We start from the raw sequence: 24771 nt of genomic DNA on the forward strand, positions 1-24771 counted from the left end.
CAAAGGTGTGAGCCAGCTCCTGGCCATAAATCTCTTCATGCACGCATGCACGCACACAGGTGTTTGCACACGTGTGCCCAGACACGCACACCACCCCACATATGGGCACACGCGCACTCCCTCTCGCTGGTGTCGGACGGACCCTGACTGGCCGTTTCTGATCCCTGCTTCTCTGACCATGCATGGGCTGGGGTGGTGGTGAGCGCGTCTGGAGGGCCGGCCCCTGCCTCTCCGCAGACACACAGGTCACGGGTGCGCGGGAGGGCCGCACCCGGCAAGCTGGATTCACGGTACCTGGCACACAGCAAGCACTCACTAAATGCCGTGACCACCACGGGCTGAACTGTGTCCCCCCGAGACGGACGCTGGAACCCTAAGCCCAGAACCTCCGAGCGTTTCTGATCTCCTCGAAGGGAAACACGGTCCGTGCAGATTCGAGCTGAGACGAGGTCACTAGCGTGGGCCTGGGTCCTATCTGCCTGGCGCCCTTAGCAAGAAAGACGAGGACACAGACACACCACGGGGGCCCCTTGAAGACACAGGCAAAGGCTGGTGACGGGTCTACAAACCCAGGGGCGCCAAGGATGGCCAGTGGCTGCCAGAAGCTGGGAGGCTGGCAAGCAATGGGTGCCTCCCTGCAGGTTTTGGGCCGAAGACAGTCCGACCGACACCCCGATCTTGGCCTTCCGGCCCCCAGAACCAGACAGAACGCACTCGCGTCGTTGTCAGCCACCCGGTCTGTGGCGCTTTGTCACGGACGCCCCGGGAAGCTCCCAGGGGACAGCCGCTGTGCGCAGAGCGGGCGGGGGGTCACGCGGACCCAGCCAAGCACTGTGGCTGCAGCTGCCCGACCCAGTGGCTAAGACAGAATCTACAGCACGTCCCGCAGGCCCCACCGGGCGGCTGGCTGGGAGCCAGGGTGCTGCCCACCTGGGGTGCCCATCTCCCCTCCCCGAGGGCATGTGGCTGTCCCCTCCCCACCACGAGCGGTGCACCTGTCTCATGCCAGGCCTCGGAAGGTCTCCTTACCGCTAATGCTTCTTCTTGACTGTGGATCTTTCTGCCGCTCAGTAACCTGGAAGGCAGATGAAGCGCGGGTGAGACCTTGCTTCTCTGGGTCCTGCTGGAAACATCCCCGAAGCTCCGGTGGCTCCGGGGACCCCCTCCCATCCCCACAGGAACTCACTCAGTGTCTGCTGGCCCCGTGATGCCCCCAAGGACCAGTCAGGGGTAACATTTAATAGCAGCAAGGGACAGCAGCACACAGCCCCACTTAGTGGCCAGTGAGGGTGACCGACATCCACGTGGGTTTTGGAGCTCCAGGTGGCCGCCTGCGTCAGGTGGCGTGGGATCCCCATCCCATGGCTGGTGTCACCCACATATGCCCTCAGCCCCTCCCCTTTCTGTCCCCAAAGGCTTGTGCTGCTCGGGGAAACGGCTGGGGGTCAGCACGACCACAGGAAGTCAGGGTGAAAATAACCACCCCCACCGTCATCGGGCCAGGGCACCGGGTTGGCCCCCCACCCAGAATGGCCTGCCCCCACCCCCTGAGGCAGGACTTCGGGAGGAGGGCCTCAGTGGCCTGACCGGCTCCGGAACAGCCCTCCCCATGGGGAGATCTGAAAGCTTCCGTGGTTTCAAGTTACTTACTCAGCCTCGAACTGGTTGGGGGTTATGATGTCTGCTACCGGCACAACCTTCTCTTTGTAAACCGGAAGGAGGTCCTCCGGAACGTACTAGAGGGCGACAGGGACACAGGCTGACGCGTACAGCAGAGGGAACGAGGCCAGCGAGCGTTTGCTGAGAGCCCTGCGGTCCAGGCTGGAGACCCGGAGCCCCGCCGTGAGCCCCACCGCGGGTACGAGACGCTGGTGCCCTGCGGCCAGGCCGGCACGCGCTCACCCGAAGGCCCCGGGGTCCTGGGGTAGGGCCGGGGCCAGCGCCCTCCGTGCCCCACACGCCAAGCTCCCCTGCTGGCCACGGGGTGACTCCTACCAGCGGACTGACGGCACCCCGCCCTACACTAGTCGGGGGGGTAGTCTGCTAAGACACGGCTAAGGGGGAAACAGGAAAGAAAGAACATTTGTGACACACAGAAACTACAGGAAATTCAAATTTCAGGGTCCGTGTGTAGGATTTTATTAGGAAACAGCCGTGTCTGTTTGTCTGCAAACTGTGACTACTTTTTTCTTGAGATTTTATTTTATTTATTTATTTTTTCAATATATGAAGTTTATTGTCAAATTGGTTTCCATACAACACCCAGTGCTCATCCCAAAAGGTGCCCTCCTCAATACCCATCACCCACTCTCCCCTCCCTCCGACCCCCAAGATTTTATTTTTAAGTCATCTCTGCACCCAGCGTGGGGCTCAAACACACAACCCTGAGATCGAGAGTCGCAGGCTCCACCAGGAGCCTGAACCAGGAGACATATGGACCCAAACATCTACTCTCTGGCCCTTTACAGAAAACCTCGTCTGCCGACCCCGCTTCCCGGCAAGGATGATGTGCACCCCCAGAGCGGTGTCTCGCCCAGCGAGACGTGTGCACTTGGATTAACGTGCCTGAAATCACTAACCATGGAGCCTTCGCCGTTCCATTTGTCGCCCATCACGGGGTCGCACACTGCGGAGGCAGAAAGGGCATCTGTTAGCACAGGGTGAGGCTCCCGAGAGGAGGACGCTTAACGCTTATTTCTGCTGTTAAATTTCGCGTGTGCGGCCGATCCTCGTTTCCTGGATTCCACGTTTGTGGTCCGAGGCCAACTACTCTGATCGATTTCTGACAATCGTTTGTTTGCGCCTTTCTCGAGAGTGTGGCACAGAACAGCATCCCCTTTCCCTCCGGCCCCCACACAAGCACGTTCCCTTCCCGCGACGGTCCACATGCCGTGTGGGACCTGCCATGAGGCCAGCTGAGGGTGGGGACCGGCGCGGACACCTGGGAGGCCCGCGCCTCAGGGAAGGCCCCCGAGTCTGCGTGGCTGAGGCAGCAAGGACGCACCGGTACCGCAGGGGCCCCCGAACCCAGCTACCGTTCGCGACGGGGGGACCCACACATCAGGACACTGGGGTTCCCGCCAGGATGGAAGAAGTGTCACACGTGGTCGGACCCTGCAGAGGCCTGAACGTGCACGTCTGAGTCCCAGAGGGGAAAGAGTAACCGAACCGTCCCACGTGTGTCTTGCCCGGAGAGGCCTCTGTGTGGGACATGCTCAGGGCTGGCGCTGAAGCCCCGGGGGGTGGGACGGACAGGCCCGGCGTGCGCCTCAGCTCTGTCCCAGCTGGGTGTCCACCATCACCCCACCCCCACCCCTCACTGGCCAGGCGCCGCCCACGACATGCACATCCACCCCATCCTCTCAGGGGTCAAGTGTGGCCACCCAGCGCCCCCCCCCCCCCAACACACTGCACACACGGGCACACGTGGACACGGATGACAGCACGTATATAACCCGCTTCTCTGCCAGGGTCACCGTGAGGACGTTCTGAACCCTTCCCAGAGCTCTGAGCTTTCGGACCGGGAGAGGCGGGACATGAAGGAGGGGCGTCCGGGAGGAAGGAGGTCGAGCCCCCGCTCCCCGGGTCAACCCCACCAGACAAGGTGGCGCCCCAGCGTGCACGCGGGAAAGCCCGGCACCTACCGTACACGAGCCCCGAGTTCTGCCGCTTCAGCTCCCGCACGATGTCCACCACCGAGGCCAGGAAGGACTTGTCTCTCGTGTAGCCTGGGGGGGGGGGGACGCACGGGCCACCCTCATCAGAAGGCTCCCATCCTGGCCGCGGCCCAAGGAGAAAAAGCGCCACCAAAACCACCTGCTGCAGGGGCGCCCGGGGGGGCTCGGTTGGCTAAGTGTCCGACTCCTGATCTCAACTCAGGTCGTGACCTTGTCGTCGTGGGATGGAGCCCCACGTGAGGCTCTGCGCGGAGCAGAGAGCCTGCTTGGGATTGATTCTCTCTCTGCCCCTCCCTTGCTCACAAGCAAGTGCACGCTCTCTCTCAAATAAACTTAAAATTTAACAAACGAAAAAACCCCATTCTGCTCTTGAGAAGGGCAGGCAGTTCTCAGATCCTGTGACCAGGGTTAAGACAAAGTGTCCTCAATATCTATAGTCCCTGAGGGGACACTATGCATTTCCCAAAAGTAAAGTCAAGTTTTTTTTTTTTTTTTTTAGAATCTTTTTTTTTTTTTTTTTGAGAAAGAGTGCGTACACACGCACAAGTGGGGCAGAGAGAGAGACAGAGAGAATCCCGCACTCAGTATGGAGCCCGATGAGGGGTCTCAATCTCACAAACCATGAGATCATGACCTGAGCCGAAATCAAGAGTCAGATGCTCAACTGACTGAGTCACCCAGGTGCCCCATCAAGTTTTAAACGAAGGGAAAAAGCCACGAGTGATAGGTGTACAAAGAACATTTTCTTTTGTCTTTTCCATTTTATTTAGAAAAATCGTTTTTAATGTTTGTTTATTTTGAGAAAGACATAGTGTGAGCGGGCGAGGGGCAGAGAGAGAGGGAGACATGGAATCCGAAGCAGGCTCCAGGTTCCGAGCTGTCAGCACAGAGCCCGACGCGGGGCCCGAACTCACGAACCGTGAGATCACGACCTGAGTCGAAGTCAGATGCTCAACCGACTGAGCCACCCGGACGCCTCTTTTCCATTTTCAATAGTAAGTACATTCACTTCTAACTACGTATATAAATGCAAATAAATATTTTTACTGTTACGGTGACTCACGAACCAATGTGCCAAGTGGCAGCGAGTTGCTTACCTGGCTGTTTTCACTGCCAACCCCCCACGTATCCTCCGACCCTACACGGGTCCCAGAAGCCCAACACGGCTCATCTGAGACAGCACCATGGGCCCTGGGCATCCAAGGCCACGCGACTGGGGCACGGCCGTCATCAGGGCACCACCAAGTTCTTGGCGGCACAGCCCATCTGTCCTCGAAGGAGGCAGGGGCCAGGGCGGAGCCCGGGGGCGGGGGGGGAATCCCTCCCCAAGCCCAAGCCCCACCGGATCGAGGCCCACGGGTCCAGCACCCCGCTCCCCCGGACACTTACCCGTGAGCACATAGTCATATTTATTCACGTTGTTCAGCTTCAGGCCTTCGTACAGCTCCTGGAGTTCATTGGAGTTCAGCACTTGACCTTTCCAGTGTGGGTAGCCTGGGGGGAGAGCAGGACAGTCGGGGCCTTGACACCAGGGCACACACGGGAAACACGGCCTTCCCCGACGGCCAGCCGCGGCCCAGACACTTGCTCACCGGCCCTCGATGGTGCCGTGCTTTGGTGGGTCCCCCGGACACCGTGCACCTCAAAGCCCCCCGCAAACACCGCCGGCTCTCGTGCTGCCCCAGCTCCAGGCCCCCTCCCGCTGCCAGCCCCTCTGCAGTCAACCCAATGCAGCGAGGCCGGTCAGCTTTCCATGCTGGCCTGAGCAGCCTGTGTCGAGCGGACATGCAGACACGCGCACAGCTGCGCACCTTCTCCCAGGGGCGCCCCCGCCCCAGGTCACGGCGGCTGGCTCCGCCAGCCCCCCCTGTGCGTGTTTCCCCCATCCAGGCCGCGTCGCGTCCTGCCAACCCAGCCCCACAAGACTGAGGCGGCCACCAAGGCCAGCCCCAGGTCAAGGCGTGACCAAGAGCCAAACGTGAAGTAGGAGGAGGCTCCGACGCGGGCTCTCGGCCCTAACGGGTGCCCCAGGTGAAGTCCTCGCTCCAGGCTCATGAGCAGGCAGGACTGCCGGCCTCCTAGGGGACCGTCCCGCCATGCAGGAGGACCCCTGCCCACCGTGGGCCCCCTGCAGCTGACCCATGAAAACCTGGTCCTGGCGGCTCTGGACTGTGTTCCTGATGCCCGGCTTCTCCCCACAGGCCTTCACCCTGGGCTGTGTTAGCTCTTTGTGCTGAGTCCTGGGAGGTCCCCTGGCACACGGGGGTCCATCCCTAAGCCCTAGGAATGAGCCTCCGACCCCTTGGGCTCCAAAGCATCCCTCCCCCAAAGCACACCCACCTTTTGTGGGTCTCCATGCTTCCCATCCCCAGTGGGGTCTCTGACGTTAGCGGCACCCACACCCCTGGCGGCTTGTCTGAAATGCAGATTCTCAGGCCCTGCCCAGCCCGTGAGTCACAGTGTTTGGGGGCGGGCCCGGCACTCGGTTTCAGCAAGGCCTCAGGAGGTTCTTACGCACACACGCATCTGAGAGGCACAGACCCAGGGCAGGGGATCCACAAACGAGGGCCCGTGGGCCAAGTCTGGCCCACTGCACGCCTCTGCACAGCCAGGTTTTGCATTTTTATTTTTATTTATTTTTTTAACGTTTATTCATTTTTGAGACAGAGAGAAACAGAGCATGAATGGGGGAAGGTCAGAGAGAGAGAGGGAGACACAGAATCTGAAACGGGCTCCAGGCTCCGAGCGGTCAGCACAGAGCCCGACGCGGGGCTCGAACTCACGGACTGTGAGATCGTGACCTGAGCCGAAGTCGGACGCCCAACCGACTGAGCCGCCCAGGCGCCCCGGTTTTGCATTTTTAAATGGTTGGGGCAAAGAGAGGAGTGACACATTACGACCTGTGAAAATTGCATGAAATCCCATTCTCCGTGTCCACGAAGGAAGCTGAAGTTTGGCCGAAGCTCAGCCGCGCCCAGCCCTGCGCACGGGGTCCCTCGCGGCTCTCACGCTACGAGGGCGCCGAGGCTGCAGAGCCTCCATTATTCACTATCTGCCCGTAACAGGGTAAGTGTGCCAGCCCTGCTCACCCAGGACGGGGGGGTCTGTGGCCTCCATGTTAAGAGTCATCTCTGAGTCGAACCATAACGAGCTCTGTTGAAGAAAAACAGGCCCGAAATGGGGTGTCTTCCATTAACGCCCCACGTCAGTACACCAAGACCTAATACCTCACTGCACCTGCCACCCTGGAGTGGAGCCTTTAGCCGGCCAGCGTGGAATTTCCTGGCCAATGTTGGGAAACTTACCGATGGACCCATTCTGTTCCCCTCAGAAGGGCAACCTTGCCTAAACCCAAGGCATTCGCCGCTGATAAATTCCTCCCTCTTTTTTTTTTTTTTTATGCTCTCTCTCTGTCTTTAAAAGCCTTTTTTTCTCCTTCAGCTTGGCAGAGCCCCCTCTACTTTCCAGATGGGATGCCGCCCAATTCACGAGTCATTTAACAAAACCAAGTAGGCCTTCCAGTGTACTCAGTTGAATCTCGTTTTTTTAACAGATCCCGCGTCACACCCACCAGGACGGTTAGGATGAAAAAAGCAGACGCGTCAGACGACACGTGCTAATGAGCATGCGAAGAAAGGGGAGCCCTCCCACCCCGCTGGCAGGGACAGGACGGCGCAGCCACCGTGGAAAACAGACTGGTGGCCGTTCACGCGGTCAGTGTTACTCTCCGATCGAGCGATTGTGCCTCTGGGGGTATCTCTCTGGGAAAAACGGGGAAATGGTCCCCAGAAGTACGTGCAGACGGATGCTCACAGCCTCAACCTTCGTGACAGCCACGACACACAAACCCGCGTCCATCAGTGAACGGACGCACGAGCGAGGCGTGGTGTATCCCTACGCCAGCCTTAAAGCGGGGCACGGACACCTGTCGCCGCACGGACGAGCCTGGAGAACACAAACAGTCACCTACCCCAGGGTTCTGCGTGTAGGAGACCTCCAGAAGGGGCACATCCACAGACAGAAAGTGGGACAGCGGTCCAGCCGCCAGGAGGAGGGGGCAAGGGTGAGGGACAGGTACGGCTCCCGCTGGAGCGGTGCAAACCTCTGGGAGTGTGCTTGTATTCAGCGAGCGATACACGTAAATAGGTGACCTGATTCCACGGCACATAAATACCGGACAGAGACGTTATTTAAGAAAGGAAGAGCTTTCTGGGGCCGCCTGGGCGGCTCAGTTGGTTAAGCATCCAACTCTTTAGTTTGGCTCAGTCGTGATCCCAGGGTCGACAGGATCAAGCCCTGCACTGGGCTCCCAGCTGAACGTGCAGCCTGCTTGGGATTCTCTCTCTGCCCCTCCCCTGCTCACTCACACGGTCTCTCTTGCTCAAAAAAAAAAAAAAGAAAAGAAAAAAAAAAGAGAGAGAGAAAGAGAAACACTTTGAAAAGAGGTGAAAACAAAAAACAAAAAAACACCCCAAGTACTTCTGGGTACAAAGCCCAGGACTGAACCCACGACAGCCCCGTGTGTCCAAGTACGGGGTGTTCCGAGTCACTCCCAGGCCCCGGGGGTCCCCTCGCCAGGCAGGCGCCGCACGGCATCTGGAGGCTGGGGTGGGGGCCCTGCCAGGGACCACAGGAGGTGAAGCCCCCATCCCTCTCCTGGCCCGACCACACCCCGCAGCGGCATGGGCTCCCAGCACTCCAGGGTCTGGCCTCCATCCGCCCCTCAGTCTTGGACCCCTCAGGATGGGCAGTCCGCCAGCACCTGAAGAGTTGTATGGGGGCCCAGAAGGCAGCCACTGGCCACGGAGGCCCCAGAAGCCCCCTCCCCGCTGCCGGGGTCTGTGCAAAGGGCGAAGTTTCTGAGCCAGGTCTGTGCTTATGTTGAACTAATGCTGCTTATGTCACAATGCTACGTGCAGCAAGAAATTCAATTCCAACGTTCAGTGCCCAAGGCAGTTGGCTCGTTTACTTAAATAAACAAACAAAAGGGAAGGTGGTTACAACGGCCAATAAAGCACGTGGGATTCAGGGAAGCTCACTGAGTCGACTTAAACGTTTTGGAGGCTTCTCCAAATCCACAGGACCCAGAACGGTCAGCAAAGCCGCAACGGAAGGGCTGTCCACAAGAACCACAGGCTCCTTCCGAATCCCGAACGTCACTCTTCCCCTCGATATGTGACTCATGATACCCCACCCCTTCCAAGAAAAGCCACACCAGGAGAATTGCAGGCAACCTTTCCTAAGAGCGTGGGCGGAGGCCCAGGTGCCCACCCGCATACCCTGCCGGCGCACTGCCAGGCTGCTTCTGGGACGTTCCGTACTCCTGAGCTTCCATCCGGGTTCAGAGTAACTTCAGAAGAGGCGACATTGGGATGTTTCCAGGAAGGGAGTGGCCTCGTTCCCCTGCTGCGACGGCACTGCGGGGTCACAGGACAGGCCCTCCCCGCTCATGGAGCCAGGGGCGTGGGGAGCGGGTTCAGGAAGCCTTTCTGAGGGCCGCGACCCTCACGTGCCCTTGAATCGGCGATTCTGCTTCAAGGCCTCTGTGCAGAAGTCCTTGGGGTCCCCTCTGTGCTGACACAGACGACACACGGGCCCCCGAGGCGTGGGTTCGTAACAGAGAAAATCAGGATCCACCTACGCACCCACAAGCGGCACGCGCACACGCGGGGCCCCGCTCGCGGCCCGCAGTGCCACGTCACTGGAAGAGGGCAGGGCCCCGCAGCAGGTGCCAGGATCCCAACCTCGTCTCAGAGGAGACCGAGGGGCTGAGCGGCTACACCAGCCCGCCCCAGGTCCCGGGTGGCTCGGCTGCACGCAGCCGGGCCGAGGTTCTAATGGTGTCCACACCCGGACAGGCCAACCCAGCCCCTCCGACCCTCACGTGCTGGGCGGCCCCTCCGGCTCCAGCTCCCAACCATCAGATGAGGGGCGGGGGCCCCGGATCTCTGAAGGCCACGTCTCATGCCCACACGCCCTCTGCGGCGACTGCTGGGGCCAACGCCTTACCTGTGTGGTTTGAAAACTGGACGGAGTTCAACGCGTCAATCTCGAATCCCAAAACCTGCAAGACAGAGAAGGCCCCGGTGTGAGAGAGCCAGGACCCCGGGGGCGGGCGGCAGTGCCTCCCTGAGTGGGGCTCCACGCCCACACTTTGGTGCCGTGCGGGTCTGGTGAGGGGCTTCGTCTGGAAGTATGTTGGCAGCAAGCAGCCCGGAGAGCCGAGCCTCTGAGCCGCTGCCACCCGTGGGAACTCACTTCTGGAAATCCCGCCAAGCAAAGATGCTTGAAAGTGCGAGGCGACAAGGCGTCCGTCTGCTCAGACGCTGAAAGGGAGAGGTGAGGCCGTCTCGGTTTCCAGAACGTGGGTTTGAAGCCCCGACCCCTCTGCGGAGGCAGGGCCTAGGGGCTCCCCACTGGACGGCACAGCCGGCCGGCCCCTCCCCCCGAGCCTCCACTGAAGTATCAGCCCCGCCTGCTCACTGCAAGCGGGGAGCCCACCGCAGAGCCACACCGGCCTGGGGTCGTGTGGCCACCCTGTGGCTGCGACACAGTTTCGTCACGCACCTCACAGCACAGAGAGTCCCAGGTGCCACTGAGTCAGGGACCAAGTTTATAAAGAACAGGAACTCCTTTTTCAATGAAGGGGAAGAAAGCTTCTACCTAAAATAGCCCAGGGGCGCCTGGGTGGCTCAGTCGGTTAGGTGTCTGGACTCTTGATTTTGGCTCAGGTCATGACCTCACAGTTCATGGGATCAGGCCCTGAGTCAGGCTCTCTGCTGGCAGCACGGAGCCTGCTGGGGATTCTCTCTCTCCCTCTCTCTCTACCCCACCCCCACTCGCGTGCCCACTCTTTCAAGATAAACAAACGTTAAAAAGAAATTAAAAATGAAATCAGATGGGCGAGGTCTACACCAGCCGGCGTGGACAGCTGTTTGCCTGTGGAACAGCAAATCCCAGGGGGATCTTTCCTTTTGCTCATCTTTCCCGTTTTTCCTCATGTAACAGGTAGGCGAGATTCACTCAGGCAACATGACCTACAGAACACTGCAGAGCCCTCCGGAGACGAGCCACATTCTCAGCGGGGCCCTGCCCACGCCCCTTGGAGGTCAGAGGTGGCAGGCATCGGGACACTTCCCTGCCCATCCCTCAGCCTTCGTGCCCTCCCCTGACCCTGGGTCCCTGCCAGGCCCCACGGGCCACCTCCACCTGTCCTTCCGGGCTGGCCCTGGCCGGCATCACCCCAAGCAGCGCAGGCCCACGGCCCTGCCACGTGGTCCTCGCCGTCTCTCGGAGCATCCTCGGGGTGGCTCTGCACAGCCGGCCGCCTGAGGAAACCTGCCCGGGGCCGCACAGAGGCCTCTGGAGCTCGGGGGAAGGGTACAGCCAGAACCGCCACCCGCCCCGCAAGGTGAGGCCCGAACGCCCGGAAGCAAGCCAAAGCCAAGCCGGTGTGAACAGCACGCCAGGGCCCGGCCAAGTCCTGTGGGGTGTTAACATCCCACAGACCACAGACGTCTGGCTCTTGGAGTCCCACTGACCTTTGGACCCTCTCCCTCCGCAGCCCCAGGAAAATGACAAAGAACAAAGGAGCTTTTTATGGCTCTGGTCCACAAGTGGGTGAGCGACTCCGACGTACTTTGGGGACACAGAAACAGATGCTCCACAGGGACCAGGCAGTCCCCCAACAAGAGCCTGGGACGAGACCTCGGGGACATTACATGGGGGGACATCACTCGGGCCTTCCTTTGTGTCCCCCCACCCCTGTGTGACTGACACAGCCGGGGGAGGTCACACATGGGCTCCGACCACAACCTGTCCTCTGGACGCTCGGGGCCAAGCGGGCTCGCGGCCAGCCTGGACTCTGGAGCCATGTGAGACCATGTCATGAGGACAGGTGTTCAACCCGGATGCCCCCCCTGCTGAGAGCTGGGCTGTCCCGCTGGCCCCTGCCACTGGGGGAGGCTCCTCATCTTTCCATTTGGAGATTCTGGCTCTGCCCACAGCTGGGACTCAGGACTGAACTGAGAGTCCCGTCCTCACCCCAGGCCGGACCAGGAAAATCACGTCACCCTTAGGATCGGCAGGACAGGACCAGCCCGGAAACCCAGAGCCCGCCCCCCACCCCCCCAACGCCAGCACCTCTGCCTTCCCGTCTCCCTATTTCACGTCACCCCTGCCCTGTCCTTCCCTTCCGAGGGAAGCGCGGCCCTCGGTGACTCCTCCCACCCCTGCACGCCGCTCCCTCCGGGGTTGACGCCAGGCCCACGCCACCAGCCAGCACCTGCACGAGGCCACCGTGGGGCCAGCCTGTCAGCCCGGAAGGTCCTCTCTCCTCCCCTCTCCTCGGTGCTCCCAGCTCCGTGACGCCCCGCCCCACGCCGACCCCCAGCCCCACCGTGACCGCGCCGTGGCACAGGGTGGGTCAGTCACTGCTGCCCTCAGTGACGGCCAGGACCCCCAGGAGGGCTAGCCCTGTTCTTTGGCACACGTGGGGACAGGGCGTGACCTTATGAGTATCTGTTGATTCGACGTGCCCACCACATTCGTCCTGGTGTCCGTCCCGCTGGTGCCCTGCTCCAGACCCCGGGCCCGGCCCCCAGCCACCCCTGTGGGCACAGTGTCTCCCCTCCATCCCCTCCTCCCTCCCCTCCAAGTCTCGGTTCACATCCACAGCTGAGGCCATCTGCGGACCCCGGCCACAGGAGCCACACGCAAGCAGTGAGATGCCAGGAGGCACCAGCAGAAGTGCCAAGACAGTGGCCCTGGGGGGGCCGGGTGCAGGAGGTCAGAGGTCGGAGCCCGACTGCCGGGGCAGGAGCAGGTGTGACACCAGGGCAGGGAGGCCACAGGGTGTTAATGCCCCACGGAGCGTCTGGCTCTTGAGTCCCGCTGACCTTTGGACCCTCTCCCTCTGCAGCCCCAGGAAAATGACAAAGAACAAAGGAGCTTTTTATGGCCCTGGTCCACAAGGCCGGGAAGAGGGCCCCAGTGGATGAGACTCCGACGAACTTTGGGGACACAGAAACAGATACCCCACAGGGCACGGGGACACTAAAACCTCAGTTCCCACAGAGGGGCTGGGCCAGTGCCCCGTGGAATGTGGCTGAGGAGGAGGCAGCGAAAGGGATGGGGGGATGGAAGGACAGGGGCGAGTGGGCAGGTGAGAGACAGGACAGGGACCGAGAGCAATGAGCACACAGTCCCCGGCCGTCCCTCTGTGTCCTACTCACCCGAACACCACTGACCACCCTTCAAGTCTCCCCTGCACGCTCAGAGATAGGCAGAAGTACGTGTGGGGGTCAGGAGTGGCTGCCTCCAGCAGCTGGGGGGGGGGGGGGAGTGGGTGCTGCTCACCCTCGCCGTGGCCCACCGGTGGCCTTCCCTCTGTGACGGTTCACTGTGCAATATGCACTTAAGATTGACATCTAACAAGTCTCTCCAAAATAATTAAGCGGGTATTACCCAAACTCAAAGAAATAAAATAAAAATCGCCAGTCTTATTAAACCCAACAGTTAAAACGGGCCCTTTGCAAGTCTGCCTGCCAGGTGCACGGCCTCCTATTCCCACATCCAGCTTGCGCGGCTTCGAATCCCTTAGAATTCTAATCAAGGCTCAAGAAACAGACTTGAAGCGGCCATGACACAAATCTGGAAACCCCTGCCAAGATATCCCGCTCCACTGCTTCCGGATGTATAGATAATTAATCCTTTGAAGCTGGCAAACTGATCCGGGAACGAAGCCCCTACTTGGTGCTTCTGAATGATAGCGAGCTCAGCCGCAGGCTGCCTGCTCCTCGAAGGCGGCAGTCGATGCGGCTCATTCCTCGGTGCACGTGCCGTGTGCAGGGCACGCACGACCGCGGGCGCTCCACTGTGCAGGCGCGGGCTCCCGCCCAGCCAGGGGACACCGAGGAGGCTCTGCCCTCACGCCCTCCATGGCCCCCCTCCTGGGGCACAGAGCACCTGCCGCCCCCCCCACCCCCCGCTGCTTGGGACCCAGTACCCCGCACCCCTCCCAGTTCCTTGCTGGCCCACAGCTGCTAAGGCAGGTGCCTGGGCGGGGGGGGGGGGGGGGGCGCAGGTGCCTCCTCGAGGGCGGGGCTCCGACCCAGGATTTCAGAAAGCAGGAAGCCTTTGCAAACCAACCTTGCCTAAGCCAAAACAGCAGTGGAAAGCGGGCGCTCCCCTGCTTGCCACAGGTTCACGCTGCTCCACTCTGCAAGGAACTGCATTAGTACGGTAACCGTTTTCTCGCAACAGCAAAATTCCTCTCTGGTTTCCTCCGTTAGCACAAACAGGTACTAGCGAACGTCTTGAGTAAAAGCGAAGTGGCTAACGTGAGCTTCTGGACAAGCAGGGGACACCGGGACCTGGATAACACCGAATGAATTCCCTGTAGAAATAACTGCTCTGGTCCCCATTTCTGGACTGGACCCCGCTGGTCACACCTCGCCTCCCCCCTACCCCCCGCCGAGGGAGCCGGACACACGCTGACCCTTGGTCTGGAACTCAGTGCAGTGTTCAGGACGCACATCGTGGGCAGCTGGGTTCTGCCCGGCCATGCTCACCTCCCGCTCAGCATGTGGCACACGTCCAAATTCCCATCCCTTGACAGGCTGTGCACAAGTCACATTCCCTGGGAAGAAACCCTCGAGTTGCACGGACACGACCTCCCCGGACCGGGCTAACTTCCGGGACAGTACTGGAGGTCTGTGTATTCTTGTGGGTGACAATCATGTCGTTCTGCAGTGAACCTTGGAGCCCACGGGGCCCCAGAAGCCCTCGCTCACCCTGCACCACCGTGTCCGAGTGTGGGCGGCCCCCGGGAGGGGGTCTCTCTCCCACGGTCACCATCTCGTGGCACAAGGGACCCTACCCAGCCGGGTCCACTCTTGTTACAGGCGTGCGTTGGAAGCGGGTGTCTGGGCTGAGCTCCAGAAGGGGGGCCAGCGCCCTGAATGAGGGAAGGACTCGGCAGCAATGCGGTTGTGCAAGACCGTCTCGCCTGGAGCCATTGCAGCTGTTGCTAAACACGCTTCCTTAGGAAAACCAGAGCCACCAGCCAGCCTGGCCTCACCCCCCTCCCCCGGGGACTTCCCTACATTCCACCTTCAGCAACGCTCCCTACCGATGGCTCTGGCAGAATCCCACGTAATGGAGGCCACGGTGTGCGCACCTCTTCCACCCACGCTGGAAGTGTGCGGTCACCACGGAAACGGGCACACACAGGAATCGGCCTCCCCCACCCCCCGGGTCGCTTTTTAAACATCCACCAGCACGGCTGCAGCACACGGTGGAAGACGCAAAAGACAGCGTGAGAACAAGAGGGAGGAACGACGCTCAGCCCAGGGAGGACGGCTGAAGCGAGGCCTCGCCACGGAAGGGGGACCACCACCTCCACCGACTCTCACCGGCACACACAGGGACAGAGTCCCCTCTCCCCAGCCCCGCCAGGCTGGCGGCCACCGGCCTTCAGTGTGCCCCCATCTCTGCGGACAGCCCCGCGCAGGTGTGTTTGGCCGTCCTCACTACCATCCCCGTGACTCTCCATTGTCCTCACCCCCCGGCCCCCAGATATACCCATGAAACCCCAACCTATGGGGGCCTGCCCCTGCGCACGGAATGAGGTCGGGACCCCCGGGCTGCGTGTCCCAACATTCCACCAATTCCACATTGTGGCCACAGAGCTGCTGACCACTTTCTGACCCCCCCCCCCCCCAAAATCTCTGAAACCCCTATGCCTGCGAGCAAATCTCCTGAATGCAGAACATCAGGACCTTGTTGAAAACCTTGTCTTCTCGGCCTCTGCTGCAGCGCCGGGACTCGGTGGGGTTTCTGGGCCCTGGGACTCCCCCCACCAACCGTGAGCCCCTAGGATGCACCCACCACCCTGTGCACCTCTGAATGAAGGCTGGTGTGGCCAAAGCCCGGCCCGGGCCACATGAGGAGAGCCACACCCATTTCAGAAAACACGAGGAGCCTTGGCCAAGAAGTCCCACGACAAAGCACGCCCCTCTCCCCAGCGAGCCCCTGCACCTCCACGCGGCTGCGGAGGAAAGCCCGGCTGCTCGATGACCACGGAAGCACAACCAAGCCCAGGCGACAAGAGTCTCAGGATGGAGAGGACCACTGAGGTTCACGGCCAGCCCAAACCGGAGGCACTTCTGACAAGGTCCCAGCATTGGACACACTGCCGGTGGGAGCGGCCCCTCGGCCTGCCGGGGGACGGGGGGTGCAGACGTGTGCATGGCGTACAGGAAGCACCCCACCTCCTGCCAAGAGAAGGGCGGTCAAAACGAGTCCAGGTGGGAGGGGCAGCTTGGAGATGGCTTCTGCTTTCCGTGCCTCTCTGCGTGTTCTGTGCGCTCAGTGTGCAGGATGGGGGAGGGGTGGTGCACACGACACCTGCGGTGACTATGGCGGGAGGGGGCTCTCAAACACTTAGTCACAGCCATCCGGCCACCAAGAACGAGCGAGGACGGCAGGGACGCCGGCACGCACTCCAGCTCGGTGGCCCGACTCCCACGGCTGTCATCTCCCGCCCCACGCAGACCTGTGGCCTTTCCCGAAGGAGGGAGGAGGGGCCTTGGGCGGGTGACGCATGTTCTCCGAGGCCAGATCCCCCTCATTGCTGCAATCATCACCCACTCTGCTGACAGCCAGCAAGACACGGTCGTTAACTCAGCAGCTGGGCGGGCAGCCCGCCCTCGCGGGGAATAGCAGGAGAGGGGAAGCTCTGGAACATTCCAGCACAGCTCCCCCACCCTGTCTGGACCACCCGGGCTCCTCTGCGGGAGAGGCTCGTGTTGGGCAGGGAGGGGTCACAGTCTCCAAGAACCCTCACTATGGCTTGTTCTGCAAGACCATCAGTTGCTTCCACAGGAAATCAGGATTAGGAAAGAGAGGACGCAAGATGTCAAGGGACTGCTGGCATCCTCGGGGCTCGGTGCCCAGTGTCCTGCCCACCACCTGTGACCGGTCAGCTCTACCCACGTCCACTGTTCCCTGACCTCCAACGGGAACCTCTGCTGGAAACAGCCCCGCATCCCCGAAGGAGCCCGTAGCTCGCTTTTGGTCCCCAGGCCACCTTGGCCCGTGTGTGTGCACCCTTGCCTCAGCCGTCACCACCCTGGACCCCAGCGACCCTGGCCCTGGTCCCGGGACAGCCCACTCCCCAACTTCCAGGCTCGAAGTGCTCAGTGGCAGGACCCTGGCCCCCTGCCAGGCCCCGCCCAGGGGCCATACACTAGCAAGGGGGCTGGGCCGCACTGCAGAGCCCTAGGAGAAGGGGGTCTCACCCCAAGACCCGGCAGCACCTGGATATGCACGGGGAACAGGGCACTGCCTCCCTCGGCCCCGCAGGATTCTACCACATGGCCCGGGGCCCCACACCTGCTTCCTCTCTCCTTGACAAACTCCATTTGTTCTGTTCCTTGGTGTCACTCTTCCAGATCACTCTATGAGCAGAACTGGCTGGTTCTACATCAAAAGCTCCACGCAGGCATATGCACCAGGGGACGATCAAGCCCATGAGCCACAAGGCCAACGGCTCCCGCGTCACGTAAGCGCCCTGCTCACAGACGCACCCTCGCCCTTCCAGAGAGCACGGTGCCACCCCGGGCCCCCGGGGGGAGCACTTAAACAGAAGAGAGGGCCCCACTCGGAGCACGGCAACAACACGCAACACCCGTGTACGCATGCACGCACACAGTGAGAAAAAGGTCAGAGAACAGGACCAAGCAAGCTCTTGCTTTCTCCACAACACGCACAGAGGAACGACAGAGGGGGCGCCTCCGTGGCTCGGTGGGTTAAGCGTCCGACTTCGGCTCAGGTCATGATCTCACGGTCCGTGAGTTCGAGCCCCGCGTCGGGCTCTGGGCTGATGGCTCGGAGCCTGGAGGCTGTTTCCGATTCTGTGTCTCCCTCTCTCTCTGCCCCTCCCCCGTTCATGCTCTGTCTCTCTCTGTCCCAAAAATAAATAAACGTTGAAAAAAAAAAAAAAGAAATTAAGCAATTCTGGACCTTCCTGGGGAAAGAGCTAAAACACCACCTACGTCCCAGGACTGGAACACAAGCTGGATCAGACCGGGGACTTCCAGAGGCCGGGAAAACGGGAATCATCTCAAATGGAGGAAGGGAAGAGAGCAGACGCGTGCGTCCCGGAGCACGAGGGAAAGTCTGGAAGAGGCTCAGAAGAGTTGCAAACCCCGCGCACCACACGGACTTGAACCTCCAAGGACTTGAACGTCCACACCAGGCAGGAGGGGCGGGCACTGTTTGATGCCAGGTCTCTTGTGCTGTTTGCCAACATACGTGTCCCCAGGAGAGACATTAAGGCAAAGGCCACATCTTTTAAAGGGCAGGCTGACATTCTTCCGGTATCTTCCAAATGCAGTTATGCTGCAGAAGGGCCCTTTCTATCCCAGGACTGCTAAGGAAAAAAAGTAAAGCACTTCCTCTGAAGGCAGCCACCTTGAGGCCCCAGGGGTTCTTAAAGATGAGAGGCTGAATCGAAAGGACCCCCCGCCATTCGCACCCCCGCCCCGTCACGCGTCTCTAGGAGATCCTGACGCGTCCGGGGCCCTGCCGCCCTGCGGCTTAGCGGTGGGCATACCATCCCTCTGCCCCAGCCTACGTCGCTCGGCAGGTAGGGGTCTCAATCCACGTTCCAGGCCAGCGGCCTCTCAATGCACCCGCTGCCCACCCACTGCCCTCCTCCCGAGGGATGTCTGAGCCAGTCCATGGTGGCCAACGCGTCCCTGCACAAAAGAATACGATCTCCACCGGCCACCAGACACGTCCCAGGTCTCAGGTCTGCTTCTGCACCGACGGGCCCAGAGAGTCAAAGAACGAGGCTGCTTTCTGCAGCAGGCCCCGCAGGCAGCCATCTCCCCAGGATCTGCCAGGACCCCCCAGGGCCCTGCCTTCCCGGCTCAGCAGCGACAAGGTGTTTAAACGGGTTCTGAGCGAAGGCCCAAGTCACATCCTCCAAGCTGCTGGAATTCAGGAATCTCGTGTCTCCCTGCGGACCCTTCAGGGCCGCACCTCTCCACGGTGACCCTCCAGTGCTACTCCCCTTCCCAGGACAGAGGTCACATGTGTCTGATGCAAGCTCCTCCCCGGGAGCCTGCACGCGGCCCCGCCGGCACCCTGACATCAGCTTCTGGCCCCCAGCACGGCGAGGGAGTAAATCTCTGTGGTTTCAACCCCCCGGCTTGCAGCAAGAGGGAGAGCGACCCGAGGACACGCACACACCACCCTAAGCCTCGGGACCTGCTGGACCTTCAATACAGCGGCACGGAAACGGGCTGCGGGGCTGCCTGGGGGATCCCAGGGTCCCCCCTCCCCCAGGGGGTGACGCAGACGCGGGAGTGGCTGCCGAACGGACACGCGCGCACACACAGACGCTGTGGGGCTGGCAGCGACTGGACCTCCCAGCTTGGGGGAATTTTAAGTTTCCAACTTCCAAAAGGAGGCGACCCCAGCAGCGTCTGGTGCGTGAGGCGGCCAGCGGCAGGCTGCACACCGTCTCTCCTCACCACATCCTTCCCTTCGCTTTCCCGCCCCTAAAACGGAAGGTCAGAGCAGCGGGAAGGCCCCGCCCCGCCCAGGGAGGCACCCCAGGCGCGCCCCTGGCCTGTGTGACCTTGACCTGGCGGCCCTCCCTCCGTGGACGGGGTCATGGAGTCCACGAGCCTGCCCTCGCTCCCCTCACTCTGCAAACATGGGGTCATCCCGCCTGACACTCGACCTCCTCTGCGGCTGGTCACTAAAACGTACTTGGGACTCTGGCCTGGAAGCAAATCCAAGACCAGGGCCAGGTTCTGGCCCTTTCTCTCCCGTGCGACGCTTTCCTCTGCCCGGGGAAGGCGGCTGCAAGCACTGGGCTCTGCAGACCCGGCAAAAAGCAGGCTGGGAACCGTGGCCCCTGACGCCCGGGATTCGCAGGCCTGCGCCACCCTCACCCCGGAGCGGCGGGAGCTCCCCGGGCACGGGCCCTCGCCATGCCAGCACCACGGGCCGAGCTCCGTCCGGGCGGTGCCCCCGGGAGCCCTGGCCCCATCTGACTGCCAGGAGGATTGCTCTCGCTTTGCTCGTGAGGCTTGGAGAGGCTCCACAGGCGGGGCCCCGTCCCTGAGCCAGAAGTCCAGGACAAAGGGACACTGCAGTCAGTCCCCACCGGGGCTTCTCCCGTCTCTCCAAACCCGTGGAGTCCAGCCAGAGTCCACCTTCTGCCACCCTCTGCGAGTTCTCCTCCCGTGAGAACAGTCGGGCGCTGTGTGAACCAGTGCACCGGACTCTAGCTGTATGGCGTCGGCCAGAATTGAGCATCTACACCCCATCCCCCCCGCCCCGACTAAGCACAGCTCTGGGCGTTGCGGGACGCGTCCCCTCAGAGTCCCTGCTGGAATCTGCGAGTGTGTGGCTTCGCGGCTATCCCAGGCTCTGCCCAACCCCGCCCATGCTGTGCCAAGGCTGGTCCGAGGTCAGTCAGCAGGCCGTCCCACCCCTCCGTGCCCCAGCGCGGCGCAGAGGTGGGGGGTGGGAGGGCTGCAAGATGCCAGCGTGGGACCCTGTGGAGCACCCTGCAGGATTAACAGATTGATCCTACCGGAGCTAAGCAGTCCAGCCTTGGCAAGTGTTTGCAGGCTGATAAGGAATCTAGACTCTCATCAAGGAAGCACTAAGTAGCTGCGGGGAGAAAGTGCCCCACGGACTAAGAAATTTCCGGAAATTGTTCTTGTTATGAGCTGAATTGTGTTCCCCAAATTCCTCTGCTGAAACCCTGGCCCCCAGCACCTCAGAATGTGACTGTATTTAGAGACAGCATCTTTAAAGAGGTAATTAAGGTAAAATGCGGTCAGTAGGGTGGCCCTGATGCAATCTGACTGGTGTCCTCACCTGACACGCACAGGGGGACCAAGTGAAGGTAGCCACCTACACGCCACGGAGAGACAGACATCTCAGGAGGACACGGCCTTGCTGACACCTCGATCTTGGACTTCCAGAACCAAGAGAGAACAAACTATCGTCTACACAGCCTGATCTGCAGTACTTGGTTATGGCTGCCTGAAACCACACCGATACTGTCCTGTTTGGGGTCCAGCTTGGCGGGGAGCATGTTTGGAGGACCCCCACCCCTGGTTTTCTCCCCTCCATTCCCTGAGACTGCATCTTATTTCTGTAATTAGGAAGAAGGTGATTAAGCCCAAAAAAACATACACAAGTAAGTACCTGAGGCCCCAGCCCCCACCCACTGCTGGCAGAGGTCCCAGCCTCTACGAGAGGCCCCAGGCACACTACCAGGCCATCTGGCCCTGCTCTCCTCACCGGTCTTCCTGTACGGTGGGGGAGAACACAGCACCCCTGGGCACTGCTGGCCCACCTCATTCAGCAGCCTCTAAGACAGACCCCATTCACGCGCCGCATCTCCCCTAAAACAACCTGGGAAGCAGGCATCGTGACTGTTCTACAGACAAAGGAACTGAGCTCAGTGTAGAAGGTGGCCTCTTCAAGTTCAGGGACCTAACAAATATCCCCTGCCTTCAGAGACACCCCCCCTGCCAGGCTTTTCCTGGGTCACAACCCCAGAAGGAAGTGCCAGGATGAGTCAAATCAGAGGCAGAGCCTCCGACCCCCAGCACACAGGTGAAGGATGCTGGGCCCTGGGGAAAGCCCAGGTTAGAATCGCAGTTCTGACCTTCAGAACCACTTCCCCGGGTGGGTGGTCTAGCCCCATCCCTAGGGTCCCCGGTGTGGAAGTTGAGAGCACGTGCCTGGAAGGGAAGGGCATCACTGCAGGACCCAGGTGAGCCGAGGAGGGGAACGGGTGCCCAGTGCAGGGAGAAAGGAGTGTAGACAGACACGGAGGAGGGACTGTGCACAGCACACAAGGAAGCCAGCGGGGGGCCGCACACCTCTGTCAAGGACAAAGCTCCCACGGTTGTGTGGCCAAGAAGGGGTGTCCCTCCTGGGACAGCAGGCTGAAGTTGTTCTTGAGCCCTTCCTGCTTCTGATTGCCAGGTGTGCCCCTGCACCTTTCTCCCAAGCACAGTGCCACCCGAGCGGCCCTGCCCACATAATCCACCTACATGTAACCAAGCGTCCCCTTCCCCAGAGAGCTAGGAGCAGGCAATCCACGGGCCATACCTGCTTCTTGCTGGGGGGTGTGGGTGTGTGTGTGTGTGTGCAGGCCAGGGACAACGGGCCAAAGGTGGGCAGTCCAGGGGAGCCGTGACCTTGTCATGACCACCCAGCCCTCCTGCTGGGCAGACAAGGGAAGGAAGCGCCCATCACCGGTGCTGCCTCCAGCCTGGCATGAGAGCCCACGCCAGCCGGGCCTCCTTCTGCACCTCCAAGAGCCACCCGGCCATAACCTTGCGGCTGGAATAGGAAGCAGTGGGTGCCCGGCCAGTGAAGCCCCAACAAGGACAGGCGCGGGAGGTCTGTCATTAAGTAAAGGCTACAGTACTTGAAAAGCAGCTTCTAAAGCCAAAAAGGCAGGCGCCTGAGTCGCTCTCTGGGCTTTTCTTCAACAACACCTGCAGGTAGGCCACCTCTGCCCTGTCTGCCTCTCTGGCCACCACCTCCCCCAGCCGCAAGGTGGGACCCAACCCGGCCGGCAGAAGCCAGGGTCCGCGAGCTCGCTCCTCCTCCTGGCAGGTGGACGCGCCAAACACCTGCCTTCCCTCCCTCGCCCTGCGCCTCCCCCCTCCCCCCTCCCCCCTCCCCCCGGCCAGGGTCCGGAGGCCCCGCGCCGCATTCTCTCGCCTCCAGGGAGTCGCCGGCCCCCCGCCGCCGCAGGCAGGGGTGCGGGTGGCGAGTGCGCCACAGCCTGCGCGCGGGGGCCTGGCCCTCGGCAGCCCCCCTTCCCCCCCCAGCCCAGTGCTTCTGCCCCCGCAGAACGCGGGCCCGGCGGCCGAGCCAAGGTCACGGAGCCCGCACGCCCGGCGCGGGGACCCCCGGCCGGTTACGTAAGCCGCGCCGGCTGGCGGCGCGTACCTGCAGCGGGAACGTGGCCGCCCGGTTGCCCACGTAGCCGCGGACGACGTGGCTCTGGATGGAGAGCACCCGGCACTCCTCCTCCATGCCGGGCCTGCCGCGGCGGCGCGGGGCCGGGCGGGCGTCCGCGTGTGCGCCGCTCGCTGGGCTCCGCTCGGCTCCGCTCGGCTCCGCTCGGCGCAGGCGCTCGGCTCGCGCGCCAGGCCGCCTCCCTGTGACCTCAGCGCGGCCGGCAACCGCGGGTCCCGCTCGGCGCGGGGGGGGGCGGGGGCGGGGCTTCCGCGCAGCCCCGCCCACCGGCCCGCCCGCGCGGGGACAGGGACAGCGGGAGCCACGCCCCGCCGGGCCCGGGGGGCGGCGTCACGGCGGCTCCCGGCGCGTGGGCGGGCGCAGCCACCCTGCGAGACGCCGGGGTAGCTCTTTCCGGTCCGGTGGGCGAGGGCGCTGCCGCGTCGCCCCTTCCTGGCACGAGGTCCGCGGGCCTCGCCTCTGACCTCCGGGCCTCACACCCCGGCGCGCTGCCGGACCCGAGCGCTTGCGACAAGGACAGCCGGCGCCGCGACAGGGCGCGAGGGCGGGGGGGTCCCTGGGGCCTCGCCCCCGTATAGCCCACTCACCGCTCCAGGGGCGTCAAGCCGGGCCCGGGGCCACCCCTCCGGCCACCGTGCTGGCGGGTGCCGGGACGCACTAGCCCCGAGCCCGCCCTGCTCGCCGGGGGGCGCCGGTCCAGGGGACGCGGAGCGGGCCGTCGTGCCGCCACCCCGCAGAGGCCTGGGGGGCGGGGGCGACATCTCCGCGGTGTCTTGAGACCCTTGGGGACCCCAAGGCGCCCCGTCCCGGGACACGTGGCCAATCCTGCCGCAGGGTGCCCCTGACCGACCCCGTGGTCCTTGTCCATCCAATACCTCCACCCATTATCCACGTTCAGAGCCCGCAGCAAGCACGAGTTGCCCCCCCCCACACCCCCAACGGTCACCACCCTGCCCTTCACCTCCTACTGCCACTGCCACCAGGCTGAGGGCACTCCCTGGGCTCCCCCACACTGTCCCCGCGCTGTCTCGGGGGCTGACTTCCAGACTGGGTGATCTGGGTCCCTTGTGGTGACCCAAGGCTGCATGTGCTTAAACCTCTGCAGCCTGGGGAGAAGGCCGGTGGAGCAGCCACGGGTGCTGGGGCAGTGAGGAAGGGGGCAGTGCCTTAACTGTCCAGACTGTCCAGACTGTCAAGAGGAAACCTGTCATAATTAAAACCAGTGGCAGGAATAAGAACAGCTAACATTTATTGAGCGGTTACTATGTGCCAAGCCTATTTCACACATTAACGTTTAAACTCCACAGCACCTTACGTGAGAGAGGTTCATCCGGTTTCACCCATGGGGAAACAGGAAGAGAAACTGAATGCCACAGAATTAGTGACAGCTATTGCTGGGAGAGAGCCCTGCGGGCCCGCAGCGACCAGCAGGCTAGCCGTCGCCCTCACTGCCTTTTCTCTCTCCTACAACGTGAGGTCAGCTGCCCTTGGCTCTTGGGAGGGCCTGATGAATCTCTCTCTGCAGCCGATCTTACCCCCTCCCCACCTTGATCCTTCATTCACTGTCCCTCTTTTTCTGGGCAAACCTGTAAGCCCCCTCCCCCATTCTTCCTCCCCACCCCCTCCTACCTTCAGCCCAGGTAAATCCAGAGCACTAAGAGGGGAAGAGGCTGACAGGCCTCTGGGACTTGAGGCTCTGGTACCCTCTTCCTTGACAGAGGGCCCAGGGAGAGGTCAAAAGCCTGGGAATGACATTTTGGTGAATCGACTTTTCGTTGAGCTTCGGAAAGTTCTAGGTTCCTCACTCCCAGTGCCCATGGTTCTCAAACTAGTCACCGGAGAGTCACCTGGAGAACCCGGTAACCTGGCCAAGGCCCAGCCCAGTCCCACTTCACCGAGCCTGGGCCCCAGGGCAGCCTTTCAACTCTACAGCTGCAACTGGGGCCTCTCAGATTAGGCAGATAAGGGACTTTGGTATTTTGGGAGCCCCGTTGGTTGCCGCTAATTATCAGTCCACAAACCTCTTTCCCGATGACTCAGAAAGTGAAGACCTTCAGAA

The 24771-nt window shown here is 61.7% G+C and overlaps 1 protein-coding gene across 1 annotated transcript in view; it reads right to left on the reverse strand.

Annotated features, from left to right (window-relative positions):
* The window catches only part of PDXK (pyridoxal kinase), a 32638-nt gene extending 9655 nt beyond the window's left edge, over positions 1–22983 (reverse strand). Inside the window, exons 1-7 of the mRNA XM_043593489.1 lie at positions 22683–22983; positions 9687–9741; positions 5067–5171; positions 3645–3728; positions 2580–2626; positions 1651–1736; positions 1030–1075 (exon numbers count right to left, since the gene is read on the reverse strand). Of these exons, the coding sequence (XP_043449424.1) occupies positions 1030–1075; positions 1651–1736; positions 2580–2626; positions 3645–3728; positions 5067–5171; positions 9687–9741; positions 22683–22769 (510 nt within the window). The 5' untranslated portion in view covers positions 22770–22983. The remainder of the gene's footprint in view (positions 1–1029; positions 1076–1650; positions 1737–2579; positions 2627–3644; positions 3729–5066; positions 5172–9686; positions 9742–22682) is intronic.
* Positions 22984–24771: the final 1788 nt, after the last annotated feature.

This window comes from Prionailurus bengalensis, chromosome C2 (genome assembly GCF_016509475.1).
Source record: "Prionailurus bengalensis isolate Pbe53 chromosome C2, Fcat_Pben_1.1_paternal_pri, whole genome shotgun sequence".
Classification (NCBI taxonomy): Eukaryota; Metazoa; Chordata; class Mammalia; order Carnivora; family Felidae; genus Prionailurus; species Prionailurus bengalensis.